Genomic DNA, 22,105 nt, shown 5'->3' on the forward strand with positions numbered 1-22,105 from the left:
CCATTTGCGGGCTTGTGAAACTGAACCGGAGCCGAAAGCGCGACACGCTCGCTTTCGGTCCTGGGCAATGGCTGCTCGCTGAAAGCCGAAACCGGTTGATTTATGTGAGATGTCCAATCATAAGGGATGGGGAACATTCTTTTTTCACTTTTTGACGAGCGAGCAGCGCTCCGAGCAGAAAAGCTTCCTGTAAGAGTGAGCGCGTGCACGAGACTTACAAGTATATTTGACACCCCGATCATAATGGACGGGGAGCGTCTTATTAATGCCCTGCGTTTTGTGATAACACTTAAACGTGTGGGCGGAGCCCGGGGGGAGGTTTGTGTTAGCAAGCATGAACGCTCTCTGGCGGGCACGAGACTTACATTCATAACCTGCTTTTTTGATTGTGTAACAGAGCGGGCAGATATTGGGCACAGACTTGTGGACACATTTCTTACATTCAACACTCGAGCGGCTTTTCTACACTTTATGAGAGTGTCACGAGATTCGAAGTGCTTGTGTGTAGGGGTAAACACTGGGGCGTGGGCACTTTCACTACACTTAAAACACCGACGGCGTGAGCCGGACCAGACATTATACTCTTTTTGAGACTTCTCTGGGTCGCCGTGAAAACGGCGTTTGTGTGCAGGAGAGAGGGTGAACAAACCGGCTCGTTGGCTGCTAAATGAACCACTACAATAGCCTGTTTGAAGGGGACTGACAGGGAAATAAACTTTGACGGCGGTCCAGCCGCAGCGGGACACGCGCGTCTTTTCGGAGGCGATGTGTCTGTTAGTAAGCGTGAGCGCTCCTGAGCGGGCACGTAACTTACATTCTTAACCTGACATGTATGAGGCTGTTCTGGCCGTGTGACAGAGCGGGCAGAAAATAGGCGTGAGCACAGAGTTGTGGGCACGTTTCCTACGTCTAGCATTCGAGCGGCATTTGCCAGCTTTATGAGAGTGGGAGACACGGCGGGTATCGTGTTTCTGTGTAAGGGTGAACACCGAGATGTGGGCACCTTTCCTACACTCAAGACACCAACGGCGTGAGGCGGATAACCAGACATTATACTCACTTGAGATTTCTCTGGGTCGCCGCGAGAACGGGCGGATGTGTGCAGGCGAGCGGGTTGCATTACCGGCTCGTTGGCTGCCAAATCCACCGCTGCAGTAGCCTTATCTAAGGGGACTGACAAGGCGAGACATTTCGACAGCGGCGAGCAAGCCCGTCCGGGTCATGCAGAGAGCTCGAAAGGGCTCTGCATGACGCGAGGGCAGGGTAGCTCTCTTGTAACGTAAAGAGAGCTAGCCGCGTGCTCGTTGGTCGAGCAGAACTGTATAAAAATTTTTGCTCTTACCATGCATCCAGTACGTTGCGTATGTTGATGCCCGTCCGGGTCATGCAGAGAGCTCGAGAGGGCTCTGCATGACACGAGGGCGGGGTAGCTCTCATGTAACGTAAAGAGAGCTAGCCGCGTGCTCGTTGGTCGAGCAGAACTGTATAAAAATTTCTGCTCTTACCACGCATCCAGTACGTCACGTATGTTGATGCCCGTCCGGGTCATGCAGAGAGCTCGAGAGGGCTCTGCATGACGCGCGAACGGCGACGCGAGGGTGGGGTAGCTCTCTTGTAATGTAAAGAGAGCTAGCCGCGTGCTCTTTGATCGAGCAGAACTGGGAACACTGTTTGTATGAGGGCGCGCGCACTAGTAGTGGGCACGGGACCAACATGTGACACAGATGATGCCCGTCCGGGTCATACAGAGAGCTCGAGAGGGCCCTGCATGACGCGCGAAACGGGGGCGCGAGGGCGGGGAAACTCTCTTGTAACGTAAAGAGAGCTAGCCGCGCGGCGCTGTGGTTAAAGACTTCGATTCGAGCCAGCAGGGTTGACATCGGAAGTTCCTCGCAGTGCTCGCATCCTCCATCGAGAGGGCGAGGCTGCGTGTTCCTGGCCCAGGCAGAGAGCGCAGATGGGCGGTCTCCAACGCTGAGCGGCTCTTTTAGGGAGTGTAGAACACAGAATACAGAGATAAAAGAATATGTCGCCGGATAGCGTAGCTCGCACGGATGGCTGAAGATGGCAAAGACGGCAGGCTTCCTCAGCGCTGTCCTAAGCTGGTTGTTTCGCTTGTTCGACGGCGGCGGTGGCTTCTCTCAGATCCAGCGATGCAAAGAGCTCGCTGAAGAGACGAAAAATCAGGGAAGTCAGCCTACAGCCCCTAATTTTATACGCTAAGCCACGCCCATTCTGGCGGGCTGTGACGCTATGAAGGCGCGGGCGCCCTTCATTGGGCGTGACGTCACGCCGGGCTCACTGGTAGGCTGCAGCAGTTGCCCGCAGGGCAGCCAATGAGCATGCGAGATGGCCTGCTCTAGGTCTGCTAGCTGCTGCACTGCGTTGACAATGAATACAAAATTAAGGATTATTTTTTGGCTTCAATATCTCGAGAAGATGAATCTTTCCCGTAGGGTAAGCTAAACTTACGCAATACGAGAGAACCTCTCATAAGAGAACTTTGCGTTCTCCCACAAAACTGCTGAAATGCTGCTTTGGCAACAAGCTTAAATAAAGTTTAAGTAACAAAATGCTTTTTTTGATGTAGTTTAGTTAATGATAATAATTTTGATATAAATGTAATAATGTGTAATAAAAATTAAATATAATAATATTAATCCTTATAAGGATTAATAAAATTGGTATCGAAATTAGTATCGTGAGGCACCGGTATCGAAATTGGCACCGGATCGAAAGATTTTGAACAATACCCAGCCCTACCTTTGTGTGTTTTAGCCCTGAAGCTCAACAGCATTAACGTGAACGGTTGCAAAGTATGTCACTGTGTTAATTTTCTCCTCTTATTTTTGTGCTAGGTTTTCTATGAAGTGCCGCTTCTGCAGCTTTGCCAGCGCAAATCAAGAGCGTCTGCTTAAGCACCATCGGCTCAGGCACGGAAGAGGAGCTTACTGGCCGTGTGTTTACAGTGACTGTGTATGTAGTTTTAAAACAGCTGGCGCCTTAAAGTCACATTTGACCAGATCACATTGTAGGACAGCCAAAATACAAGATAAATTCACCTTTTTTTGTGATCTATGTGAATTCCGGGAAATCTGCACGCAGCAGTCTTTCTTCACACACATTGGACGCCATTTAAAAAAACATGAGACTGTTTGTTGCCCCTTCTTGAGATGTAGTTTTAAAACAAACAATCTAAAGACTTTTAGTTCACACAAAAGTAGGAAACACAAGCATGGTGATATCAGAACCTGTTTAAGAGCAGACTTAGAAAATGAACCTGTGTCCATTGAGACAGATTCCTCTGACCAACCATTAGGTATCTGTAGTGAGGAAGATACACTTCCAAGTAGTTCTGGAAATTCAGATGTCCAAGAAAAAGAGTATGTAGATGCTGAGACTCTTGAACACAGGGCTGCTGGATTTTTTCTACGTATGCAAACTGAATTACATGTTAGACAAGCTGTACAGAAAATAGTTGAGGGGTTTAATGACATTTTATATCTTTCAAAATCCCACTCTCAACAAGGTATCAAAGCAGTGCTTGCAGAACATGGCATTGAATTAGATGATAGTGTTCTCCATAAGATTAATGATGCTGTCTTGGAAACAAATCCATTAATTGTAAGCACTCAAGGAAAGGGTGCATTGGCCACTGATCACAGGAGAAATCTTTTTTTTAAAGATAAGTTCCCTGTAATTCAGCCTACTGAGTATACATATAAAATAACCCATAAACAAACATTTGTTTATGTTTCAATCATCCAGGTTCTTGGAACTTTGTTGAGACAGACAGATTTTGTGGAGAAGTTGGTGTTTAGTCAGGGGGACAACCCAGGTCAATTTTGCTCTTTTCGAGACGGACAGTACTACAAAGACAATGGTCTTCTGGGTGTGCAAGATGCAAGTATCTCTATAGGACTTTACATAGATGACCTGGAACTATGTAATCCTTTGGGGTCCTCAAAAAAAATCCATAAAATTACTGCGGTCTATTGGATTTTGTTGAATTTACCAAGCAAGTTTCGCTCTACTCTCCCCCTAATTCAACTGGCTTGTCTTGGAAAAACTGTCGATGTCAGACAATTTGGGTATGATGCCTTTCTTTATCCTTTGATTAAGGATCTTGGATTTCTTGAAAAGACAGGAGTGTATATTGAGGCTCTAGATACATTTGTAAAGGGAACAGTGTTCTGTGTCTGTGCTGATAACCTTGGTGCACATAGCTTAGCAGGTTTTCAGGAAGCTTTCAATGTCGAAAAATTCTGCAGATTTTGTTGCATCAGTCGAGACCAAATTGGAAATTGTGAGCCAAGGAACTTTCCAATGAGAACTGTAACGCAACACGATTATTTTGTGGAACAACTCAAGTTGAGTGATAAGCCGTCTGTGAATGGGGTTAAATCATCCTGTGCTTTAAGTAAGTTGTCTTTCTTCCACCCAGTTACTGGATTTCCCCCTGATCTTTTGCATGATCTGTTTGAAGGTGTTGTGGCAGTGGAGTTAAGTTTGTGTTTGAAAGAATTGATAAGAAAAGATTTCATTACATTAGATGGACTGAATAACCGCATAAAACAGTTTCCATACAAATTCTCTGATTTGGTCAACAAGCCACAGGCAATTACAAAGACAAGCCTTGCCTCTGGAAAGGTAAACGGTAACGGACATGAAAACTGGGCACTTTTACGTTTGCTACCTCTCTTGATCGGGAACTATATACCTGAACAAGAGCAGTCATGGGAAATTTTAATGGACCTTAAAGAGATTGTGGAGATTACGGTGTCTACTACATTATCAGAGGAAACATTATGTTACTTAGGGAATAAATTGTCTGACCATCGACAGTTACTCACTGACACCTTTCCTGAATTTAAGTTGAAACCAAAGCATCACTTCATTGATCACTATGTGCATCTCACACGGTGCTTTGGGCCATTAGTGGATCTGTGGACGTTTAGATTTGAGTCTAAGCATAGTTTTTTCAAACAGGCAATTAATGATGCTCACTGTTTTAAGAATGTACTACTCACCCTTTCCACTAAGCATCAACTGCTCATGGCATATCTTCTTGACACACATCAATTGTTCAAGCCAGAATTGCGTGTTGGTAGTGTAGATAGAGTGAAAATATCATCTTTAGATGAAAAGCTCAGGACAGTACTAGAAAAGAAGTACCCAAATGAAGATGATGTGTCTCTTGCCAAAGAAGTACATTTGTGTGGGACCCAGTATGTGAGGGACATGATAGTGTCTGCGGGTGAATGCAGTGGACTGCCAGAATTCTTTAGAATACTACACATATTGGTGGACAAGTGGTGGAAAGTGTATTTTGTCACCACAAGGTTATCATCTTGGTACATGGAACATTATCGGTCTTACCAACTCATTGATAACTGTCACTCAGATTTAGAGATCCTGGATCCAGAGACTTTGAACGACTACCACCCATTGGCTGCATACCAAGTTGCTAGAACTTTGATGGTGACCCCAAGGGCTTGGCTACTGCAGTAAATTAAAATGGTAAGCACCTTTCTGTTTGTATGTTTTCATAATTTTGTCATGTGTTAATGACTTGATTTTAAGTGTTCAAGGTACAGTCATGGCCAAAAGTATTGGCACCCCTCCGGATGTGTTGGTTTTCGAGCAAAACTCACAAACTTTTGAAGGTGTTTTTATGTAATAACCAGGATATTTTCAATAGCTCAACAGAACTGAAACAACAAAAATTGGTTTCCTCAAATTCAACACAAAATATCACCAAAATACTGCGGGAAGTGAATACTGCATGGTCAAAAGTATTGGCGCTCAAAATAACTTTTGCAGTAAACAGTCTTTTGCAGTGATACAAGCACACTTTTCATTGTTAAAATCCACAGCTAAGGTTATGGATAGTCAGACGTCAGCTGTGGTAGCATTCCTGAGAAGTATAAGCCCATTTCTAAAGGATAATAAACTCGATTCTACTTGAAAACCTCATACTGTCCATATAAACCAACAGAGATGTATAGTGAGTAAACTGGAGATTTTCGTCCATTAGAAATGGGCGATATTTCTCAGGAGCGCTACCACAGCTGACGTCTGACTACCCATAACCTTAGCACTGGATTTTAACAATGAAAAGTGTGCTTTTATCACAGCAAAAGACACTTGTTGTGAAGGGTGGCAATACTTTCGACCATGCAGTATTCACTTCCCGCAGTATTTTGGTGATACATTCTGTTACATTTGGGGAAACCAATTCTTGTTTCAGTTGTGTTAAACTATTGAAAATATCCTGGTTTGTTTATTTTATCAAAAAACCTTCAAAAGTGTGCGAATTTTACTTAAAAACCAACAATTCTTGAGGTGCGCCAATACTTTTGGCCATAACTGTATATGGCTTCAGTTTAAAGTGTCATGCAAATAACTGTTCTTCTTTTGTTCTCACAGGCTTTGTTGCTTTTGGTCCACATAAATCCCAAACTCGTCCGTAAGATTCGGCTGACCAAAGCCCCTGAAACTTTAGAGGAACTGTACAATGAACTGCGTCAAAAACTTGAACTTGTGGGTGAATTCTGTATACAGTATGAAGACTCAGACTTTGGCCAGGCAGTTTGCAACCTGATTGACATAGCAGAGTTACCTTCAGAAAAGGCTGTCTTGCATATTCTGTGGAGCAATGAGGACATGCCATCACCACCACCTCCAACACCAACTCGGTCATCCTCCATCTCTTCCCTTGACACAGCCATCATTGGATCTCCAGACTCAATCCACAGCTTATCTTCAGTTGTGCGGACATATAGGAGGAACGTTGCACAGTGGCCCACACCGTTCCCAGTGCCAGAATTCTCTTATGATGTTGAACTGATACTCCGCAAGGGGAATGACACGTTTGAAACATTAGGGAAGGGTTTACATGTAACCAGAGATGTGAAAAAAGAGATTCTGGACAAGTTGGCACAAGAAATATTTTCTGTGAAAGCCTACCCTGAAAAACATGAGTTCGATTCTGTTGCTGCTGAACTTGTCATCAAACATCCCTGCCTCAAAGAGCCTGGTGGTGGTACTGGATATGCAGGATGGACAACCAGCATAAAGTACAAGATGGGGAACTACAGATCAAAACTGCGTCAAGCTGGATGTAATGAGGTTGGTGTCAACAGGAGATCAAGAAGGGAGGAGGCGGATGATCATGGTGTCAACAGGCGAAGAAGAGATGATGATGATGGGGATGGTGGTCCGGAGGGAAGGTTTTCCTTGAAAAAACCAAAACGAGGTGAGGTCAACCATGTACCAGATCACCCAGAAAGCTACACTGAGGATGACTTGGAAGACCTGAGGTCTTCCCTGGTTGAAGCCATGAAGAAGAAAAACAAGGACATGGAGTTAATCAGACAGAAGATGGACATCACATTCTCCCTTAGGAGAATGGAGATTGTAGAGATGGAGCCCATGGTCTCAGAGGTTCTGGAGAGGTGGCCTGGTCTATTTCTTGAAGAACAGGTAAGGCATCTTTTTTTTTTCTTGAACTTGGTGCATTTGTTTACATTTGTGTTATGTTTTTTTTCATAATAGTGTATGTAGGTTCATTTGTATTATGGCTTTGAGTTTGCAGACTTAATTATAACAATGAAATCACACTATCAGCTTGTTGTATTTGTATTGCATTTCTTTCATTCAGATTTGTCAAGAGTTCACTCGTGTGACCACCAAGGACCTGATGGGAACATTTAAAGCTGCCCTTGAGATGTTCACCCCTCGTCTGCTGAAATTGTATCGTGCCAGGAAGGGCGCCTTTAGTCGAGAGATGGAAACCCTTTTGGAAATGCTTGACAAACAGGTTGTTATATAAGGCCTTTTCTTCAGTTTGTCCACTAAAATTTAAACCATTAATCAAGAAGGAACTACCAAGCTAGCACTCTGCACTTTTGATGTAATATAACTTAATTCTTTTTTTGCATCAGCTACATTGGTGAGCGAGTTCCATCTTGATTGACTATTTAATACAGTAATATTTAAAGGATACGTTCACGGTTTTGCACTTTGCATGCTTCAGAATGGCTAGCTACATGCATTCACAAACCTGTCTTTAAATCAACCCTAAACGTTTGTTTTCAAAGATGTGCAACTCACCGATTGGTTAGTGGTGTTCGTTGACTGTTCGTCAAACACTCTATTTCATCCAAGATAACCCAGAAAGGGGGCTCAAAGTGCAATATAGTGAACTTATCCTTAAAAGACAAAAAGAAACACTAATAAACTAACAGAGGCTGCAATTATTTTATCTGCCTACATGCACAATTGTAGAAATGGGAATACAAATGGAACAAGCACAAGTGCACATGCACAAGTACATTTCACAGAGCTAAACAAAAGTATTTGTTTGTCTTTATATTCTTCCAAAACAGACATCTGACATCACAAGTCATCGCAGACAGGCAGCTGTGGAAGGTCTTCCCATATTTCTGCGGGAGAATACTGGGAAGCTTTTCTCTAGATGCCTGGTGAGTGCAGCTTGGAAGACCTTCAGCTTTTAGTAGTGTTGTATAGCAAAGAGGCCATACACAAATAGACATCACTTTTTATTGACTAGTTTTCTACAGGACATTATTTCAGTGTTGTTTTTGTTTTGTCAGGCAACTGATACAGATGACAAACAGATGAAAGGCATCAAGATGGGGGTCCTCACAGTGCTTGATGATGACAACGACGCAGTCATTAATATTGCCCTTGTGTTGGAGGAAACCATTGTCCTGAAAGATATCCCAGACACCCCGACTGCGCTTGCGTATCTTTTTGGCTTGCTTTATGCCCTCAACATGGAGTTCCCAAAAGACATCAGGTATACCTTTGAAACTATCCAGCACATTTTCATGGAAATGTCCACCAATTGCTCACAGCGTGTCCGGAGCTTCAAGACCAAGCTGATAAACCAGTGATTCATTTTCCATGGGGTAGATTTATTTTATCATGTCTGTTCATTTACGTTTGGATATTTTGTAAGTCTTCACATAGACCACCTTATAGTTTTTATGTTGTTCCTTTATTTTGACTAAAAACAAATCTGTTATTTGTAGCTGTCATATAACTGTCACAAGACTATTGATTGTTTCTCAGTAGAAGCAAGCTTTGTTTCAGCATTGCTGTTATAGTATGCATCTTTGCTGATGTGGCAAGTGTCCATGGGGAAGATTTCTTTTACCATGTTTGTTCATTTATTATGTTTGTATATTTTGTAAGTCTTCACATAGACCACCTTATAGTTTTTATATTTTTCCTTTTGATTTCCCCAACTTATTGACATGTGCCTTATTTGCTCTGCACACAAGTGCTTTATTTGAAATAAAAACAAATATTTTATGTGTAGCTGTCATATTACAGTCAAGAGACTACGGTATTGATTGTTCAGTAGAAGCAAGCTGTATTTCACCATTACTGTTATAGCCTGCATGTTTGCCTTTTTGGCTAATTTCAAAGTTCAGATAATTCAGAAAGTTCAGATAATGTGGCTTTTTCAGCTGGGGATTTACAAATTTCTGAATTAATACTTAGGCACTATACAACTGTTTATTGGTCATCTTTGGCTATATTGCATTATTTGTAAGGTCTCAACAAGAGTCGGAAAGAAAAAAAAACCTGCCCATATTACGGTTCTGAAACCTGATGTATTTGCTTTGGATATAAGATTACTTGTTTACATTGTGGAATTGTAAAGCTGTTTGTGCCAAAGTCGTTCAAATAAACATGCATAAATGAACTGGTTTACTGTCAGTGGATGATTTAATGTGAGGGGGTAATTTAAACTCAAAATAACAAGTTATTACAGGGGATGGTAATCTGAACTCAAAATAGTAAGCTTTTACAGACTTGAAAGTTCCAGTAACTTGAATTAAAAAAACTTAGTTGTCAGAACTTAAAAAACTTAGCTGACGCAATTTAATAATTGTAGTCCTTTAAAACTTAAAAAATTAAGTTCATATCTTCAACTCAAAAATTCTGTGCAGTCGGTTGCCTTGAAAATTTGAGTTGAACTAACTTTTTCTTTTTTACAGTGTAAGAAAACAATATGGCCTTCGCCCCCCTGTCTCCAGGGGGTGGAATCCCATCACGCATCATGGCACTTGTTTGTTCAGTCTCTGAAAACAGTTGCTGGGACACAGATTCTGCTGCACGCTAGTAAATAGGACCATTACTCTATTAAGCAGTGATAAATTGCTTTATTTTTCTCCTCAATTTGTGCTGTCCCACAGAAATGCCGGTTACTCCACACTGAAGGGCTTGGAACAATGATGTACACACTTCAGCTCCGTTACCTTGGAAACATAGCCCGAAGTGAAGAAGGCATCGGAAAAGCGGACAGACACTGTCAGTGAGGATTCCAGCTTGTATTGCTGTAACCATCTGAGCCATACGCTGTTAATGTGACCAAATGGGTTCGGAGAGCAGGGCTCCTTGTATCTGGTGAATCGCCGATTTAATTTTCCAAAAAATGGTTTTCACTTCACACGTGGTTTGGCTTTACACATAGTTCAGTTCGCCTTTTCATCCACGGGCACAGACACAATTTTAAAATTTCATATTTTACCATTTGACTGAATTAACTACTGACTGAATTAACAACTATTAATGTATTATGCATACATACTCACTTAATTAAATACTGTAGATGCTTGAGTATAAATATCTCATGTGGCATCTGTAGTAGTCAGACATGCTTCGCGGGGCTTGGAGGAGATGCTCTGCACCTGCACCATCACACAAGAACAGATGGCATGCAGCTACAAAAGCACAGGTCATTTTCCAAATTATATTTCAACATTTATGAAATGCACAAAAAATAAGAGCTATATTTTGTTTATTTAAAAGGGACAATATGTAAGATATTTGGATTCAAATATTCAAAAAACGCTAGAACAATGTTCTATATTTTGTCGACCTACTTACATTCTCCCAAATGTTTCCAAAATCTTTAAATCCAGATTAGTCAATGACAGCATATCCACACTATCCTCAATTTGCGGTTTTACTTCCATAGAAATCATGGAAACACCAAAGATGCTTGAATATATTATGTGTTTTATTGCAGGTGATCTACTGTTTGGATACCTTTATCGACATGTATCAACACGGTTAGTCTTATTGTTTGAATCTCTTATTTTCTTGATTTACCGTGACCCACATGTTTGAAACATGCCTCAGAAACAACACTTTTTTGACACTATTTTGTCAACATGGCATAATGGAGAGCTGTATTTGTAATAACAGTATTTTCTCTGCCATACAATGTTTTCAAATGAACTGCATGCCATTTAGCAACAAAGTCATCCAGTTTTTATTAATATATGATATTCTAATATCGATCTACCTTACTGCGGTGTGTATCATACAACCACAGAGCGAATTCAGCATTTGCTTTTTAATTAGAATAAAATAAAATAAGTGAATTCAAGTGATCAAACGTAACAAAGTTCAAGTTCAGGGAATAAGGAGGCGACCGTTAAATGTATCTTTAATTGTAAAAATTTACTTAAAAAGTCCCAGGCTCTCGGCCCCGCCCTGCTTCATACCATGAACATGATTTCTGCCCGAGTCCAGTCGACACCTGCCATGATTGCATGCCCATTCACTGCATCATCAAGCTACACCTTTGTTATTGTTTTGAAAAAAAGCGACCTCTAGTGGCGAAACTTACATATTGTGCCTTTAAGTACCAAATATGTAAAGGCATCAGAAAGGCTACACATCTGCAGCAAAGCTAAACAGGTCAGTGTTTCTGGTTGCAAATAAGACAGGTATCTATACAGTGGCCTAGACTTCCACACTTTCCCTGCTCACCCTCTTTGCACATTTGGCCTTATATTAACAAGGATTTTAAGGACCATTTTCACTCTAAAGATGATTCAATCACACCACTTCAGTGCTGAGTTATACAGAGCAGTGACTGAGTGGATGCATTATGTGTGTGAGCTGGGCTACAGCGGCAACTGCCCCTAATGGCCACTGTAGGTATTACAGATCTGTTTCACAAATCTCTCCCTGAGCATTTAATACTTTAGAATTGAATTTGTTTCACAGCTACCCATATTTTAACCATGTTCATTCATTTTAATTGTTTCAGAATGAACAGATCTATGCTGGTTCTTATCAATCTGAATAAATTCATTTAGCAAATGTATGACCGATCAGCTGCTTTATTTCAGAGCAAAGATCTGTTATCTCGTTAAAAGTCCTGATGTTAATTTTTTTTTTTTTTAATTTTTTTTTTTTTATGAACAGAACATTGAGATAAGTGGTAGAAAAATGGCTGATGAATTTAATTCATTTTTCTGCAATGTTGGTCCAAATCTTGCCAAAACTATACCTCTACATAATGAAAATAAAAGCGGAACAGGTGAAAGCAGAGTCATGCAATCTCTTTTTGTTGATGAAGTTAGTGAGAGTGAAATTATTTCTTCTGTCTCTAAATTAAAAAGTAAACATTCATGTGATAGTGATGGCTTAGATATGTACATTGTTAAAGAAACTATTAGTTGCATTAGTAGACCATTAAAATATATAACCAATTTGTTTTTTAATACAGGTTTCTTTCCAGATAAAATGAAGGTGGCTAAAATTATTCCCCTTTTTAGTTCTGGTGATAGGCATAGTCTCACAAATTATAGGCCTATATCTTTACTTTCTCAATTTTCAAAAATTGTGGAGAAGCTTTTTGTTAAAAAATTTGATTATTTTCTTGATAAACATTCTTTGATACATGATAATCAGTTTGGGTTTCGAAGCACCCACTCAACAGCTATGGCTTTGATGAAAATCACAGAAGACATCACTACAGAATTGGAGAATAAAAATCACACAGTTGGTGTTTTTATTGACCTTAAAAAGGCCTTTGACACTCTTGATCATGGTATATTGATATCTAAATTGCAGACATATGGAATTAGAGGTGTAGCATTAAATTTGATTATTAGTTATTCAGAAAAAAGACAACAATATGTAGATTATATAGGCCATGAATCTAAGTTGGAAATAATACAGTGTGGAGTCCCTCAAGGCTCTGTGCAGGGGCCTAAATTATTTACTTTATATATTAATGATCTCTGTGATGAATCAAAGATTCTACATTTTGTTCTTTTTTCGGACGATACAAATTTTTTGTAAAAACATTGCTGTTTTGAGTAAAGTAAAGTTTATGTTAAATTATAAGGCAATGAGAATCCTATATTGTTCCTTTATTTTGCCATATTTGATGTATTGTTTGGAGATATGGGGTAATTCTTATTTCACTAATTTAATGCCTTTATTTATTTTGCAAAAAAGGGCCATAAGAATAATTAATGGAGTTGCTCCAAGAGAACATACTACAGGACTGTTTCTGGAGTCAGGTCTACTCAAATTGAAAGATTTGGTTCCTTTACAAACTTTATTAGTTGTTCATAAAACAAAACACTGCCTGTTACCGCATGGACTGCAACCCCTTTTTACTGTAAATAGTGAGACAAGCAGAAGTAATAATGACTTTAAACAACCTTTTGCTGGAAATACCCTCAAACAAATGTGTGTTTCAGTGTCTGGTGTGAAAAGATGGAATTTTCTAGAAAATGATCTGAAATGTTGTTCAAACATTCTATAATTTAAATATAAGTATAAACAGAAAATACTTAATTTATATAAAGATGAATGTGAAAAATGATAAAATTATAACAACAATGTAGGTCTCGTTGTTATTGCATCATTGTTGTTTTTGTTTGTTTAATGTTGTGTAAGCAGAATTAATAATAAAAAAAATAAATAAAAAAAAGAAGAGGAAAAAAATGTAATTTTTTGTCATGTCGGTGAGGCCATCTAATTTGTATATTATTTTTTTTATTATAAGAATGGGGTAGGAGTTTATAAGATTTTTTTTTCTTCATCCTACTCCTGTTCTTCTTGTCATGGAATGTATTTTTGTTGTGTTTGTTGGATTTGTTAAATTGCTGTTGTGGCATGTCATGTTGCATTACCATGAAAAGAGAATATATAAATAAATGAAATGAAATGAAAATAATTTGATCATTTAAGTGAAATCAAATAGATAAAATATGCCATGATTTTTCTGAGATTACAAAATTTCAGAGTTTTAATGTCTTTTTTAGGGCTGGCCATGATTAATCGTGATTAAACGCATCCACAAAAAAAAGTTTGTGTTTACATAATATTTGTGTGTGTGCTGCTGAGTATAATTGTTTTGTATATATACACACATGCATATATATTTAAGAAAAAAAAAATGTTATTTAAATATAAAATATTTATATTGATATATAATATAAATTATGCTTGTGTATATATATATATATATATATATATATATATATATATATATATATATATATATCGGTCTTTGCGAAGGGTCATTTGACAAGGCAACATTTCTAATTTTCTTTTAAGTTTAAGTTTCTCCTCATTTTATTTATTTTATAAAACTTTTTTCGGTTTTAGTCATTTTGTTATTTCAGTTTTTATTATTTTCAGTTCAATATCTTTGTAGTATAATATATATATATATATATATATATATATATATATATATATATAGGCCTACTATATAGTAAAACTAAAATTGAGAAAACTAAAGCTAAATAGAAATATTTAAAAAACTAATAAAAATGACAATAGCTAACACAATTACAAAATTAAATCATCTAATGTTCATCTAATATTTGTAATTTATTTTGATTTAGTTTACAATAACAACACTGGATCCTAGACAGTTATTGCGATGACTAAATCTAGAAGATTCTTTATAACCTCAAAGACTTACCCTGCATTCTGATCGATTGTTATGTATTGCTAGTGGCTGGAGGAGGTGTAGTATAGTGTTTTTCCTCATCCCAAGGTTATTTGTTGAAATTACTATCTGCACGACCTGTTATTTTGCTTCATGAAATGCTGATGCACTGGCCAGGCGTTACATTTTGAACACTGACAAACATTTGCCAAGACGCACGTAGTTGGGCTGATTTATGACGGTGTAGAGGAAGTCCACAGCCGAGGAAAGCTAAGTAATTACCGCAACGCTATGACTAATTAGCACGCCAGCAATCGCTCTCCTCGTACACCTGAGGAGGACCCCAGTCACTCCATCATGTCATCTGATAATTGTGTAATCTGTATTCTACACAATATTCTGCTATAAACCTGCACCTTTGTGGGGAAAGCAAAACAGTGTGGGTGTTTATCTGACCCTTGTGTTTGCTTCTGATTTAAGAGCTTACCCAAGGTCATAATGAATATGCAGTGGAAGAGTCTTTTTTCTGTGGGAGTGGAAGCCACTGTTAACTGCAGTCAGGAGAGCATTCCATATTACCCACAATGCTTCTGTGGTTAAAGCATCATGCTATTACCAGGCCAACTTGAATGGTTATTGAAACTAGGGAAAAGGAATTCCGTTAATTTGTCAGTTGGGACTCCTAAATACTGACATGGGGCTGATTGTAATGGTCATTTAATGTGACATTTAAATATCTCTATTTCGTTGTTTGTGAAGAGGAATGTGAATCCACTGTCATACAAAATGACACAGAGCTTATGAGCCAATGATATTGCTAGATTTGGTGTGTATTGCATACAACTTTGGTAGGTTAACTGTAATAAAAAGTAAAGATTTTAGAAAACAGCTCTAAACATATCCCAGAATCTTTACTGTTTGTTGTGAATTTTTAGGCTAGCCTGACACCCATTTAAAAGTATAGTTCACCCAAAAATGATAATTTTGTCTTTACTTACCCTCATGCTGTTCCAAACCTGTATGCGATTCTTTCTTCTGTTGAACACAAAAGAAGATATTTTAAAGAATGTTGGTAACCAGACAGTTGACGACACCCATTGCAGGGCTCCAGACTAACTTTTCCACTGGTTGCACTGGTGCTACCAACTTTCTCAGTTGGTCGCACCAGCATATGATTTGGTCGCACCTTTTTTTTTTTTGCTACATGCCATGGGATTAATCAATGCATGCTGATGACTAGTGGTTTTAATGGACCAAGGCTAGCAAAGGCTTTCTGGGTTGCAGCAGAAATACCTGTAATATATTAATTATCATTGCCAAATTTCAGGATTTTCATGGATTTTGGACAGTAATTTTAATCTGTAATTTTAAGCATTTTACATTTGAATTATATACAATATATCCAATTACATTTGAATCATATTCTATCTATCTATCTATCTATCTATCTATCTCTCTATCTATCTATCTATCTATCTATCTATCTGTCTATTATCATCTTTCTATCTTTTAAAAATCATTAAACATTCAAATGTATGCATTACATTTTAAAAGATTAGAGTATTATAATAAACTGATACAGATTTTTCGTTATCAAAGTTTATAGTTGTAACAAAAAGCAGAAATCTCACACTCCTTACCTTCTGCATTTTATACTAATTTCCTTTTCGTCTGTCGAGCGATCATGAGAGTAATCGCTCGACAGAGGACAAATATAACCACTGAAAAGACGTAGATGGAAGGGGCTCTGTGTTTCGTGAGACCATTTTTATCATTTTTGAATGCCTTAATTTGTGAATTCGTAATTGGCGCGTTTCACCATCAGTGTGCAATGCGGGTGACGTCTACGTTCGTCAATAAATAAACTGCACGTGTCTTGCGGAAGAACATTGTAAACGGAACTTCTCTCCGTTAATGTCTATGGCGAGTCACGCAGGCACTGGGCTACTCCGCAGCCTAGACGACCCCGGGATAAAATAGTCCGAATATAAACACTTATTATAGGCGTACCGTAGTGATTCAGATCAGAATAAGTCAAAAACACGGTTTGGAAAATGGATTCATGATTCGTTCATTTTGAACATAAGTTACGGACTGCAGCAGCTGATACAACGGCGTTCTGTTGCTCAAGCGTCCACTCGCACAAATGCGACCACATAACATTTTAACTCGCACATTCTCAAAAAATTTTCGCATATGCGACGAATTTGGTCGCAGTCTGGAACACTGCATTGACTTCCATAGAAGGAAAATGACAAAATAATTCTTCATGTAATGAAATTGTGTGTTGGAAAACTAGACTGAAGCAAAACAAAAACTAGACTGAAGCATGGGTGAATGGATTAGATAAACAAACAAATTTGCAGTATCTGTTTATTGTTCTGTCTCTGCCTCCTGCAATCTCTGCATGCTAATACTGCTGGTATGTAGCACAATCAGAAAAGGAAAAAAAACCTTACTAAAAAAAAAACTAAGGTGGTTAGCTTCCAGTGTGGCTACCTGGGGCCCGTTTCAATAAGGAGGTTCAACCAACTCTGAGTTAAAACTTGAACTCTGAGTTGACTTACCCTGAGATGGGAAACTCTGAGTTTTCGGTTTCAGAACAGCTGAAATGAGTAAGTTCAATCAACTCTAAGTTGACTGACTCGGAGTTAAGCGCGTGCACCACAACTATAAAAAGCCATTATCAATGGAGCACAGATATTATGAGTCACCATAGTAACAGCACCAGACAAAAAGAGGTCTGCATATTTCTCATCAGCAGTACGCAAACATTTTCTTTTTAAGCAACAGGGCAGCAGCGGCGATCGATAGAGTTGGTTTGGGAGAAAATAGTTGCTCGAGTCAATGCGTAAGTTTACATTTTAATTAGGCTACTGTTATACAGTGTTGGGTGTAATTACCAAGTAATCTAAATACTGTAATTTAAATAAAGGGATTACTCTTAATTCTTCTGTAATATAAAGTAAAATATGATGTCATTGCATTAAATACTGCATAGACTATAGAACAATTCTGTATAAAACAACAATGGATTTAACATAAAAATTTTTAAAGGTATATTTTTAATGTAACCTTCTCTCTCTACACACTTTGGTCAATTCAAGAATAATTCATGCAATTGTATATTGTTAATTTGAAAACATTAAAAGTGCAGTTTATTGTCTCTTTTTGTATTGTTCAAGTGGTTGAGGTTGATATGGGATTTATAAAGTAATTAGTAATAAGTAGACCAATACTTTCTAGAGATAGTAATTATTACATTAATCTAATTACACTGTTGAAGATGTCATTTGTAGTTAGTAATTAATAACTATTTTAGAGTAACTTACCCAACTGTTATAATATCAGAGGTGAAACTGGAAGAACAGTATGTTATTCAACCTAATTTTAATTTTCATGTAGGTGCAATCCTTCAGGCATTAAAAGAAAATAGCAGCTGAAAAAATGAAATATAAAAACATAATTCAGTCAGGTATGGCTTGAGAATATCATGGATAGGCTACCTGACTTTACAAACATTTGACATATTAAATAACTAAATAGCATCCAGTGTCTTGCAGTGCAGCAGCATTTTTGACATAGGTCTAATTAACACAATTAAATGTTCATTCTCATTTGACTTCTACTCAGCCAACAAAAAGAAGGAAGAGGCTCCCAAAGATGGAGATGAAGATGGAGATGCAGAGGAGATGCAGAGGAGATGGAGATGCAGAGGAGATGGAGATGCAGAGGAGATGGAGATGGAGATGCAGAGGAGATGGAGATGGCCCTGAGCCTGAATGCTGGAAGGCCAATGGCTGAGGGAATTCCTGGAGGGACTTCATCAGAGCCAGTCACTCCCGAAGATTGAAGTGCCTTCATAAAATGTAAGAGGTGTATGTGATTGTGATAACAATATGTGTTATTTTTTATATAGGGTGTTTTTGATATTTCCATATATTTTACTTTGGGTTGGGTTTTTTGTTGCTCCCAACAGATTCTGATGGTAATATCTGTCTTTTGGAGCCTCCTGTCCCAACAGAACCCCAGACAATTGTAAGTAGCCTACTCAATACACCAGAAATTATGACAAATAGTATTATAAAATGTGCTCAACCAAATGCTCATCTTCACAGGACGATGGGGGATTAAGAAACAGTTTCTGCTGCCACAGAGAGGCCTACAGAGGAAATGTTAATATTATGTGTCTACACATCAAACAATCTACACATTCACATTTCTTCACATTATTTATCTGGAGTAGCCTATAGAAACTAAGTTTATATCTAAGTATAAACGGATATTCTTATCTCTCCCTCGTCCCCAGAGTGTGGAAGAACAGTAGGAGGAAGGTCCATCAACTTCTGGTGCACAGATGAACACAGTTCAGTGATTTTCAGTGAATGCCACAGTTTAATTCTGTAGAATTTGTTTAGAGCTACATGATGTAACTCTAATCTACTGTATTTTCAGTTGCCAGTTAAGAAGTTATATAGACTTCATCTTATTAAAAAAATTGGGGGGGGGAAACAGCAATGAATAAATATACCGAAAAAATGAATGAGGTGTTTAAACACCGCTTCCTCTTTAAAAAAGGGGAGGAGACCGAAATAAACTCTGGGTTTACGGAAGTAAACCTGCTCCCGACCAGGTTAGGTTCACAGAGTAAGTTACCATGGTAACTGACTCTGAGTATAAGTTACCTCTCTTTCAGAAACGGGCTTGACTTACCCTGCTTTCTCAGGTTTGACTTACCTCCCATTCTGAAACAGAAAACCCAGAGTTTCCCTCATTTCAGGGTTAACATACTCAGAGTTTTCACTTAACCTCCTTTCTGAAACAGGCCCCTGGTCTGTTTTGCTGGTTTTAGAGCTATTTTGGGCACTTGAGAGCTTTATGAATTGGTACACCATCTTAGTTGTGTAAGATACTGCTTAAACCAGCTACAACCAAGATGACCACCGAAAGGGTAGCTAAAATTTGTATTTCATTAGTGCCACTCATTTACCCCAAACTCTTGAGTCTTGACAATATCACCGTTTGTGCTATTGCATGTTTAAACTCTGGATGTCCCATGGTTTTGGTGTGTTTAGTTTGATACGGTGTACTTCTTTCAACTATCCAAATGATCAAACTGTGATTTAAACTCCCAGAGGCTTTACAGACTGAGAAGAAAACAAACAGATCCAGCAATGTGCAAATTAATGAACTGCACAAAAAGTGTGGAAAAGCAGTTGGTACATCTGGTGATGCTGATGCCGGGAAAAAGATCAGATCACCAGACGCAACTCAGCAGGTACTATAGCTACTTAAATACTGCTCCCAAATCCCCTTTACTGTTGTGAGGCCTTGTTTAATGGATTTGATGAATAAAACATGAAAATTCATCTAAAGGGATGGGGCTTGGCTCTGTATATCAAACTCACTAATCCCTTGAAGAGCAAACATTAAAGCTGCTTTTTGCCATTGCTCCACAGGATTGAATGCCTGCATGTCCCTTGAAAAGAAGTCTTATCTGTAAAAGAGCTACATTAAGCCAAGGTTATACGGATGAAGAGCCAGTTATTAAATGGCACAAGAACAGCATTCCAGTAGCGTTTTAATTGCTGTCCGTTGGAAGGACATGGAAGTGCAGTGTTGTAAATGATAAACATGAGTAATTCAATAGTTCTCAAAGGATAATCAGCATTTTTTGGTCCTGAGACTTCCGCATTTAGACCGCTATTGATTGCCATCAGGATTGTGAAGAGAGTTTCAACCATTATAGCAAAAAGTGTTTATAAAAAAAAAAACTACAAAAACTAACCTAAATGTTTTTTTTATATACATTTTATCCCCACATATAGCCTACATGTATGTGGTGTGGTAAGCAGACGCTGAGAGGAAGATGGCAGATGAACAGTGAGTTTATTGAACAATAAAGGGGCAGAGATAAGGTGAACAGGTAATTGAGAGTCCAAATGGTGATCTTGAAGGAGACACAGAGGAATGGAAGACGTTGGAGACAGGGAGATGGTTTGTGGCGGCGGCCATCTTGGGACAAGACTCTTGAATGGTGGCCATGACAGGACGAGGCTCTGGAACGGCAGCCGTCTTGGGACGAGGCTCTGGAACGGCGGTGGACATCTTGGGATGAGGTTCTGGAAGGGCTGGGATGGCCGATGGTGAACTGGGACTCGCAGTTGGCTGAAACCCACTCCACGAAGCCTCAAAATTTCTCGAGGTCCCACACCAGGCATGCGTGCCTTTGTCTCATCATTGAGGCTTGTATGGTAAAAAACACTCGAACGGTCAGGGAAAGAGGTAAGGCATGCCGAGTCGAGGAACGCCCGTCTCGAGGTGTGGGCCTCGAGATAATGCTGTTCTTGGTCCAGGTAAAGCATTACTACTGCTGGATCCATCCTTCGGTTTTCAATGAAGGATTGAAGGTCCGGTCTTCTGTTACGTTAAGCAGACACTGAGAGGAAGATGGCAGATGCAGTTTATTGAACAATAAAGGGGCAGAGATTAGTTGAGCAGGTTAGTTAGACCTACTACAAGACTTGACTTGACTTGAGATAGCCTGTGACTTGACTTGACTTGACTTGCCCAAGAAAAAAATACTTGGGACTTACTTGAGACTTGAAGGTTAAGACTTGAACATGTGTGACTTGGTCCCATCTCTGCGATCTTTTGCGGACACAGAGGAATGAAGACGTTGGAGACAGGAAGATCACTGGAGACAAGGAGAATAATCCACTTGGCATCAACGACCAGACAGTGTGGTGAAGTGTGTGTGCATAAGAGGGTGATGATGAGCTGCAGGTGTGAGTGATTGGCAAATGACGTGCAGGTGGGAACCGAGGAGCGTGATGGGTAATGTAGTGCAGTGGATGGTGACTAGGCTGATCTGTGACAGTGTGTGTATTTTATATACTAATATAAGTAAACAGTTTACTAATTAAATATATCTCACTAATTAAAACACCTCATTCAACTCATCAGCTTCTTAGGATTAAATAGGGAGACATCTGGTGGGTGTTGAGAAACACATGTGTTTAACATAACAACTTCATCTTTTTTCCCCTATTTTTTTTAAAACATGCTGTAAGGCAAAAATTAGCTTGTACTCAGTTTTCAAAGTCAACCATCTGTCATCAAAAAAGATCGATGGTGCCTTATTCACAATAACCCTAACCCACATTTTATCTTACCACTAAGAGCAATAAAAGTTCTTAGACAAGAGTTTCCTATTAAAACGTATTCACAGAGCTGCTGAGACCAACTTTTACTAAGGAATAGAGAGCGTGGAGTTGCCCTCGTTGCTGTGGATGATGTCAGCACGCTTACTAACCATCCACAAAAGTGCTTAGCTGATGGGTGGTAGAGGTCTCT

At 39.1% G+C, this 22,105-nt stretch overlaps 1 protein-coding gene across 1 annotated transcript; it reads left to right on the top strand.

Annotated features, from left to right (window-relative positions):
- Nucleotides 1–5,064: 5,064 nt before the first annotated feature.
- Nucleotides 5,065–9,739, top strand: LOC143746872 (uncharacterized). Its single transcript, XM_077239083.1, has 5 exons — nt 5,065–5,520; nt 6,430–7,485; nt 7,664–7,822; nt 8,391–8,486; nt 8,619–9,739. Exons 1-5 carry the CDS (start codon nt 5,518–5,520, stop codon nt 8,919–8,921), a joined length of 1,617 nt encoding a protein of 538 aa, XP_077095198.1. The 5' UTR covers nt 5,065–5,517; the 3' UTR covers nt 8,922–9,739.
- The last annotated feature ends 12,366 nt before the right edge of the window (nt 9,740–22,105 follow it).

Source organism: Siphateles boraxobius, unplaced genomic scaffold, assembly GCF_051911475.1.
Source record: "Siphateles boraxobius isolate OS27281-9 unplaced genomic scaffold, OSU_SipBor_1 22, whole genome shotgun sequence".
NCBI lineage: Eukaryota > Metazoa > Chordata > Actinopteri > Cypriniformes > Leuciscidae > Siphateles > Siphateles boraxobius.